Source organism: Nothoprocta perdicaria, unplaced genomic scaffold, assembly GCF_003342845.1.
Source record: "Nothoprocta perdicaria isolate Ctin4 unplaced genomic scaffold, notPer1 scaffold_137, whole genome shotgun sequence".
In the NCBI taxonomy this organism is placed as follows: Eukaryota; Metazoa; Chordata; class Aves; order Tinamiformes; family Tinamidae; genus Nothoprocta; species Nothoprocta perdicaria.
The window spans coordinates 650,137-659,970 of record NW_020454505.1 but is presented as its reverse complement, the minus strand read 5'-3'; the positions used below and the strand labels follow the sequence as shown (position 1 = coordinate 659,970).

Here is a 9,834-nt window from a genome sequence, read left to right as displayed (position 1 = left end):
AAAAAAAAAGGTGGTTCTATATAGTAGGCATTCACAATTTCATATTAGAAAACCTAATGCCTGCACAAGCAGGGATGTCTAAGTAAGTAACTTCACTCACTTAAACAAACTTGGTAGGCCTATGAATAACTTACAGGACTATATAAGGGACTTTTGCAGGAGTCTGCAGGATAAGTTTGCCAGACTAGGGGTCTGCTTAGTAAGTTCAGAGTTTAACTTAGGCTTAGGTTGAAAGTCCCTCTTTTGTATTTAGTTTCTTGGCTGACTCCCTAAAATAGAGCCACTTTACCTGCAGTGGATAAATGAGGATCATGTCATAATAAGACTAYTGAATCTTCCAAGGCACAGGGGCATTATTAATTCTGTTTAAGCAGTGTCCAGGATTTGGAAATACCGCTAGGCAATATACCTAACATATGGAAGATACAACCCTTCCACAGAAAATGCAACAAGTGAGAATGATAACAAAAAAAAAAATCAAGAAACAATGGAAGAGAATAAAGGTTACAGAAAGTATTAATATGGTTACACATATATCTGAGATGTCTAAATCTGAACTCGCCRCCATGAGATCTCCTTATACTCATTAAAGAAAAATAGGCACTTCCAGGTGCAATGCATCGCAGCTTCTTTAGACAAATACCTTAAGATGAAATCAATACTATTTAAGAATGCATATTAATGCATATAGGAGTCAATTAAAGCACACACAGAATTTTACATTGTTGACATCTCTATATGGTCACACAATCCCACTTGGAGTCCCTAAAGTTACTCCTGGCTGTTGCATTATATAGTSAGCAATCTCTGATAGTTACACAAGCAAATTACACTATCAGCATTCAGTCAGCTTTGATACACTGAAGCTCAGGTTGAGCCACTTCCATTTCTAAGTGGCTTTGCAAGGTCCCCAGTTCAGGTAAATACACAAGTCAGGGGCATATAGCTTGGAGTGGACCTGATTTACCTGTCAGGACCAGCTATACTGAATTGATCGCAGTTACACTGAGGCAAAAGAAAAGGATAAGAATTGGAGAAGATAAACAAGTCCTACTACTTGCCACAGTGTTTGGATGTTGCTCAATGAGTTAATCCGACTACGTATTTGGAGTAGAAATGAACAAAAATTCAGTGGATTCAGATGGACAAGGAAAGAAAAACATTGTGCTATGTTGAAAATGTCCAGCTTGAAAGGAAGTTAAAGCACTACAAATAACATGTAAAAATAAACATCTTTCCCACACTTAAGATCAAAATAGATATTGAGGATATTAATTTAAATGTTTTATAGTTGAAATATTAAAACATTAAGTTAAAAGACTCTGATCTGCATTCATCTTTATAAAAAAGCTGGGACTGCTGGAATTACTTTGGAGCTGCAACAAAGTGCAGCAGTGACTTTTCACATTAAAGCCAGCCCTGAGTTGTGTAGCATGACACCTTCTTGGTGTATTTAATAACAATTGCATAGTTAAATTCTTAGGTAACCAGAACACTACCAAGTAAGGAGTTCACAGTACAAACAATTCGAGAGAGTTAACCCTGCTGAGCTTGGAGATGTGGAGCAGAAAAAACATGMACTGAAGGCACAAGAAGTTGCCTGATGACTTCGCTGAATGTTCAGTCAAATTGAAAAATATCTTAATTTCCTGAAATTTCTACAGTCAGAGGGATCATTATACATTAGCAAATATTTCTACATACTGATTTCACGATTTTGCCTATCTCTGTTGATGAAGCTGCTAAAGGTCCCTGTTGTGATTACCTCTATTAGAGGTGCCTAACGTAGGTGTTGCAAATACTCTCTTCCATGGATTGTTATCAGAAGCATGGATGGTCAGGAGGTGGCCTGGCTCACCTGCTGTTGTCCTGAATTTTCTCCTTATAGTAATTGTGAGCGCTCACTCAGACACTTGCAGGAGTGGCATGACTGTGGCTTTTAGGCCATTCAACATCCATCAGAAAGACTGGTAGATGAGGCAAAGAAACAAAGACAAGAAATCTTACTCCAGGTCCATCCTGCGCAACCGTTCAGTGCACAGGGACAGCCTGAYGTGAGTTAAAGAATCTCTCCTGAACCCAGGTCCTTGCAAGAACCTCTGCTGCCATGGAGASACATGTTGAAGCTCATGAGACATGAGCTCTTACCTGTGAGCTGATATGGGCTTCCTGGTCCAGAGGAGCTTCCCGGTGAATTGGGATAGCTGATGCTGTTGGGTGACTGGGAGAACATGTGGCTGGGTGAGGATGGGAAAGGAGTACACGGAGGGTGCTGGAAGGAGTCGGGGTAGGTGGCATTGTGCGGCATCAGCGGCTCGCTGTGCAGGGAAGTGTTTCTGAACTTGGCCAGCAGGCTGAGGTGAGGGTTAAACTCACTGTGCCTTGGAACTAGTACAGGAGGTAGCACTGGAAGCAAAAACAGAATGGAAAAAATTCAGTTACAACTGCACTTCAGTAAATACATCCCTTTGTAGGTAAGGCTGAGTGGTRTATTCTGTGCTACCTAAATATTTTTGTCTGATACTCATTGAGGTGCAACAAACCTGTTCCACAGTAAAAATACRATTCTTTTCCTTTTTTTCTTTTTTCTTCTTCAGTTTTGCAGCCAGTTSCAGCAGTTCTATGTGCAAAAAGGGACTCWTTCCTCAACTGTGCATAGAATTTACATGTACAGTATGTACACATAGATATATTACAAAAATGCAAGTGGCAAATTTCTTTCTCTCAAAGTTACATATTGCTTCTCCTGAAGGCTGAAAAATTCAGGAGTTGATAAATATTATGATTAGGCTTTGCCAAATTCAGAGACAAGTTTAATTATAATTAACAGTGCTCAGCAAGTACACTGCATTATTTTACCACTAGCATTTTACAGATGAGCAAAAAGAAACATAGACCAGAAGCTAGAGACCAGATTTAAAAGGTTTTCAGGTGCCAGAAAATGCTGCCAACCAGACAGCAGAATCTTTAAAAAGAAATGTAAGTGGTAATTCAAATATTGCAGCAATATACATTTAGCCCTTGCAATWTACTTAAAAAACATATAGCATGAGGAGACAAATGTCAATGCTTGGTAGTCAAAACATGAAAAAAGCTGGTCAGAAAACTGAAATACAAATTCTCCCAACTTGATCTAGTGGAAAATATCTTCTCTCCTCACACACTCTCKTTTTTGTATGTATCTCATATTGTCACATCTGCAACGGCATCAGTGCATTGAAGAACTAAAAGCTGACCTGAAAACTTGAATTCTGACATAACAGGAGCAACAGCAGGACCAGTCAAAATGCTTTAAAAGGTTTATTAGGTGAGTTATTTATAAAGATGTAGCCCATAGTTTAGAACACAAAGAGGTGTGTTAAATGTTTCTGAATATGGGACTTCAGGCCTTAGCTGGAGCCATCTGTAGTCCTTAGGGAGAGAATGGCACTTACAGTGGGCAATTTTTGTACCCCAAGATTTCTTTACTGGCTGTAGAGGATAATTAAGCATCTAAGTGCCTTAGTTAAAGCCTTAAACACAAGTAGGGGGAAGGAATCCCTGCTTGTTAGCAGAGAGATCGAAAACCTCCAGAGAAGATAAGGAAGCAAGTTGGTTATTGTGACAAGATGAGTTGTCTCAACATTAGAACAATACAACAGGCTTATATAGATTGACTTAGTGTCAACAGTTGCTTTGGTCGAAAACCCAGCAGCATGTCTGTTTTTACCAGTTCATGGAAAAAAATAGCAAGTGGCATATTGGTTATAAATGCTGACACGAACATGTTGTTTGAAAGTGTTTTCATATATTGTTTGGACTCAAAAGCTCTGTCTGAGTAAGGCTARTTCTTTTTAGGTAGGTTGGGGAACACCTTTTAGTTACATTCAACTCTCATTTATCCAACCTAATGAAAGAGTAGAGTAATTGCTCTAAAGCAAATACATAGATAATGCAAAGCATGTGCAAGAGAAGAGGCTGTAGGAGAACTTCTCCTGCACACTGGACATCACTGCACACTGACTGCTCTAAACAGGGCAGCCTCTATCAGGCAGCAGATCAGTGCCTGGTACAAATGCCATATTTTCAGCTTCCAGCTTGCTATAGCACTATCTTGCAGCTGGGGCACTGATTAAATTGCTCTCCTGCCAAGGCACTGGAATAGACCATTTGCGAATTTGCCAATTGCCTAAGGACTGAAGATCTGAATGCTAAAAACATAGAAAGGATTGGACTGATGACAGGGGATGCACTGTAAATGTTATCTTCTCACCCATCCAGGAACACAGGCACTGGGTTTCTTGTTAAGARACTATGTGTAGACCCTTCTCTGGTGACTGCATTTCGAGTCTCTAGCCAGCACAGCGCCAGTACTCTGAAAGCCTGTTTTCTTCCCTTCAACCATCTTTGTGGGAGGACAATTGTGTAGTCACCCACTTGGTAGCTCTTTGGTAGAGGAAAATATTTTTGCTTTTTACCTCTTCCTTAGGTTTCTGGATTTCCTTAACTCCCCAGGTAGGATGCATTGGCAATGCAGCATTCACTTCCGAGCTGCATTGATCCCTCTAAGCTCTCCTTACAGCCAGYGGAGAGAAACAAGACTCTCCTAGTGCTCAGCTCATCTGCCCTGTGTTGGGACAAGACCACCACAGAAGTGATCACACTGCAGATGTGTTTTTGGTCAGCTGAGTCCTGCYCCATCCATGTTCCTGTAAGCAGCTCTGGGGTGAAAGCTGCTGCTCCTTCTGGGCTTTTCCCACATTCTAGCTTGAAAATGGCCTGTTTTTTGCCAGGTTYGTAGCTACCCAGCACTTGCTGATCAGCAGCCCTGGAAAATGGAAAAAGCAGTGATCTCTGTGCACTCTGCAGGGAGCAGAGTTACTGAGGAAGGGACAGCTGTGCTTGGGAGCTGGCACTAGTCCCTGCATGCACCATTCATATTGAAGCAGCTTTCTTTAGCCCTGTGAGAACTCAACACAATTCCTTTTTTAAATGAAAGCTGAGAATTTGGTTATGTGAACAGCACTTGCCAGGGGAAGCCTTTGACTCGCCCTGAGTAAGTCAGCAAGAGGAATTTTCAGGCTTTGCAATGCCTTGAACTAATTCCCAGCTCTGTCCAGGATACTAATTTCTGCTCTGTGGTACAGTTTTTGCCACCTCACTCAATCTTTCCACTGACTGTTCTATGGATGCCTACAGGGCTAAAGCCAATGTAGAGGAGAGGAATTTGGATGTTTTGTTGCTTGTGACTAAAAAAAATCCCCAGAGGGGATTTGTTCTCCTTGCTCTTTTGGTAACAGATGTCACTCTCTAAGTCTCAATCGTTCTGAAGGAAGCGTGAAAAGAGGCATGAACTGAAACATTGACTGGGGCCAGATTGGCCTTCAGGGCCAATCTGCACTCATAATTTGTCCATACTCTCTCCACTCCGTGGGGCACTTTCTTATACCTACTATTCTCCATCTAAAACTAGGATCCTTCCTTCTTTGCATACCTCTGCTGATGATGTTTTCTCATTTGAAAACAAATAACAACTCCTGCTGCTGCCTTTCCTGCACTTGGCTCTCTCCTACTCTCTTAGCTGCAGTAGTTCTTGCTGGAATCCTCTCTGTTCCTGTGTTTGCAGATCCTGGGACTTCACGTGCTAGTGAGCAATTTACCTGCCCCGTTATTTTATTCCAGGTACAACACTCACACTGCTATTTCTGATACATCAGCCCCACTCTTAGGAGTATACTATACCTTGCAGCTTTATTCTCTGGTAAGATCCATCTGTTCTCTATATYCACAACCATATCCATATGGCCATACTACAGGCCATAGATCATCACTATGGATCATCARGTGGTCTTCCAACTGGGAAATTACCACTTCTTCCTCCCACCCAGGCTTGGCTAGGGCGATCTTCTAGTCCAAGTCAAAAGTTCACTTAGGCTCCTGCAGTCTACAGCAGCAGAGCACATTAGAACCACCATTATCTACACATGAATGATCTCATTTAAAAATAATAGGTTAATAGGGCAAATGCCTAGACAGCTTTTATATTTTCTGAAATTGCAGCTTCTGCTGACAGTGATCCATTCAGACTTCTCCAGAATGTGGAAGAAGGGAAGGAAAGCTTAACCATCATGCCTAGACCTTTAGACTAAGTAGACTAACCCCATTCTGCACAGAGATCTTACACAAAATAAGGGAAATACTTGCTGTAGTTTTTTTAAACAGCATCTGTTGCTTAGCAGGCCTGAAAAGAAGCGACTTACTGGGGATACTGGAAGCAACAATGAACGTGACATCCTTCTGTCTTCAACACAACTCATTCACTTTGAATAATAGTTAAAGGATCTGGTCACAWAGTGGTTGTCTCAGTGAGACAGACTACAGTGATAGAAATTGAACCAAAAATGATGGGCATTTGTATGAAAATATTTCAGGTCCCTGGGTTATAAGGAAATGCTGAATAACTTTAATGGGTGGATTCCTTAGTTGAATAACTTTAATGGGTGAATTCCTTAGTTGGAGAAGCAAAGATTCAGGGGATCTCCCTGCATACGTGCAGGGTTACTGAGAGCCTGAATAGAAAGGGTTTCCAGTAGTCAAAATAGGATCGTTGCTTGAAAGGCCTGGCACCTGTATCACTCATTCCCACACAGGTATCTGTATCACTCATTCCCACGCATTTCTGCAGTGACCTGCCTGCTATCACATCCTCCTCACTTCCATTTCTTTTGCTCCCTCACCACGGTTTTTCCCAGCACTGCTACYAAAGGTCCTGTGGCCCAGAGCTGCATGGCTGCCCCTTGCAGCCATCTAGGCTCTCTCTGCAGCTATGGCTCCARCAGATTTGATCAAGTTGTTCTTTTTATGGCGCTCATATCCAAAATGCCCAAAGTGCCATGGAGGCAGTTTCCACCCCCGTAGTGTTGTTTGGGGAATGACTAGTCTGCATGAATCAAAGCCATGGTAGGGAGCATGCTAACAGTGTCACAGGCCTGCACCTTGGCCCGTTTCATTTACTAATAAACATGTTGCCAGACTGCTTCACAGGCTAATAACTAGCCTTGGAAGTCATTTAGCAGCTGCTGGATTATCCCAGAACTAACATTTGTTAGAGGCACCAAGCAGCTCTAAAGAGTTGGACTTAAACCAGCACTTTGCAGTGCTGTCAGCTACCACACTGGGGAGACTCCATTAACTACCCAGGGGCCGTGCTAGAAGAAACGAGAAGACACTAAAGGCTAGAGCTTTCARAGAGAAAGATACACAAAATGGGATATTTTATGAGCATCTTTTCTTAGATTCTTGAAGGGTTTATTTTAGCAAGCCAGAACACCAACTCTTTATAGCAAAAATTGTTGACAACAGGCACCGCTCACTGCAGCTGTAAAGTTTTAGTTGTGACAATGTTTACAGCAGYTCAGATGGTACAATTTCAGAATGACATCTCCCCTGCAGCAGAAGAACTATGAGGGAGGGGAACAGTCCTTGTTGTTTAGTAGATGTTAACAAATGTCTTTCCCTTGTTTTATCCCCATGAAAAGAAACATCTCACAGCTAACTTATCTGACTCTAATGTCACCTCAGAGTAAAGTTCATGCCAGACTAAGAGTAATCACAGAATAATAAGCATATTCTTAACAACTGTACCCATTAGTAAATTAAATTGCTGTGATTTTTGGCAGCAAGGGAAAGCTAGGTTAGACACTAGAAAGCTTTCTGAACTGTAACAATAGCAAAGYAACAGATTCTTATGCTTGCTAAGGCTGTGAAGATCAAGGATATTAGACTTCACTTTAAAACACATTTGTTTTGTTTTGTTTAGGGGTAGRAACAGAAGGGAATAGGATGACCCCTTAAGGTCTCTGCCAGCCTGCTTTCTATGACGCCTATGGAAGTCAATACTGAACACTATAATTTTACATCAGCTGTTGAACTATTTCATTGGCACAGACCAATTAAATGACCTTTGAGTTAGGGCAYGAGTTTTCAAGGTTGATCATGTCTAGTTTAAAGAGGATCATTCCAATCACATCAAAAGAATCAAAATTCAAAGTTCAAAGTTCTGTGAGAACTTGATGGAGCACTTTCCTATAAAYTATCCATCCAGATATGTAATTCTCACTGAAGACAAGACATCYATCAGGCATTTTAGGAGGAATTCCCTGAGTACAACCCTAATTTCTAAAGAGAGAGCTGGTGAGACATTTTTCCTGTAGATTAATGAGCCAATTTTCAGCTTTCTGAGAACGAGGCATTCTCAGCCAAGGTAAGAAGACTTACTGGTGCCTAGATCTCAAACAAATGGCCACCCCAGCAACACTGGTCTGTAGAGAGAGGGATCGTGGGGCAGCTGGCACCTCCATGTGCTACAAGGGAGGCTCTTTTCAGTACCCTGGACAAGATCCTGCCCTGCGAGGGCTCTGCCACCTTGGACCTGCAATGAGGACCCCAAGCACAGAGCTGCTCGTGGCCCTTGATCTGGACGCTGAAGGGCAGAAAGGTATTTCCATCCAACAGAGCCTTTTCTGTTTCCAGCGTAGGCCGAGTATGGACCTGCCAGTGCAAGAGCTAGTAGAGAGCTGGGAGTCATTTGCAGGTGACAGAATTACCTGGGGTTTCCACTCGCCGGTAGTGGTAGGGGTTAATGCACACTTCTTTCTGCTTGGAGCCAAATGGGAACTCGCAACATTCCAGGGGTTTCAGTTCATGATGAGACTGCAAATCAGGCCAGCGCCACACTCGGCAGTAGATGACGTGTGGGAGCCCCTTGCGGTGAGACACTTGCAGCCGGCCGTCCAAGGACCGTGGGATCGTGACACATTTGCTGGGCTGGCCAGGGCAGCTCAGAGCCCGTTCCAGTTCTTCCATGGCACCTTTTTTCTTCTTCAGTTTCTTCACCAAGGAATCGACAGCCTTTTCTGCCCACTTCTCCTCTTCATCTCCTTGTTTCCAGCCCAGCAGCCTTTTCACTGCAGGGCTGGTGAAGGAGAACAAGGAGCTGATAGGGGTGCTGGAGTGCATAAGAAGACGAGATTACGCACCAGTGCCAACAGAAGCAAGATTTGCCCTCCTGCCTCCCAAGGCTTGGACGAAATTTCCACAAAACTCAGAGGGCAGCTTCCTTCAGAGAGAGGTTCTTCCACACACACGCTTTTGTAATCTCAGGCGCTGGTTGCAAGTGCTGCAGCAGGGTCAATCTCAGAACTCCGCAGACATCAAGAAACTGCTGATGAAGCCTGGAATAACAACACAATACATAGTTAGGCTCCACAGACTCCCTTCATTGTTCTTTTAATACAAGTTGTTTGAAAGAAAGAATACTCAAAATGTGTATTTAATTCGCAATGGTTTTCTATTTGTTTTCTGCTCTCTATTTTAGGTCCAAGTCTCTCCCCACTGCCCTCCACATACGTTTTAGCATTAGATCCCAGAAAGCATCAAGTGTCTACTCACTTTTGTCTATGTTTAGAGTTTAATGCACAAAGCAAAATGTTGCAAGGTCAAGGTTATTTTAAAGAAAGAAAGTTTTTTCTTTAAAGAAAGAATTTAAAGAAAAAAAGAAGAATTTAAAGAAAAAAATAAAGAAAAAAGAATTTAAAGAAAAAAAAGCTGTTGCTTTTATTTTTTCTTTTAAGTTGGTGGATGTAGGTTCAGCCAAAGCATCTTTTATAAAATTAAACATGTTATATCAAATCTGATGAGACTAGTGAGTATTTTTTTTCCAAAGTCAGTCCCCCTCTTCCCCTCAAACTGCAAAACTCATTTAAAATTCAGCTATTTCCAGTTTTCACTTAGTACCTCTGGAAGATCTACTGTTATTCTCTAAGATTATTTACATTCTCTCACATGCAAGAGAGA

The 9,834-nt window shown here is 42.0% G+C and overlaps 1 protein-coding gene across 1 annotated transcript in view; it reads right to left on the bottom strand.

The window, feature by feature from the left end:
* SMAD9 (SMAD family member 9) overlaps positions 1 to 9,200 on the bottom strand; it is a 21,008-nt gene extending 11,808 nt beyond the window's left edge. The window contains exons 1-2 of the mRNA XM_026033940.1: positions 8,586 to 9,200; positions 2,149 to 2,406 (exon numbers count right to left, since the gene is read on the bottom strand). Of these exons, the coding sequence (XP_025889725.1) occupies positions 2,149 to 2,406; positions 8,586 to 8,997 (670 nt within the window). The 5' untranslated portion in view covers positions 8,998 to 9,200. The remainder of the gene's footprint in view (positions 1 to 2,148; positions 2,407 to 8,585) is intronic.
* Positions 9,201 to 9,834: the final 634 nt, after the last annotated feature.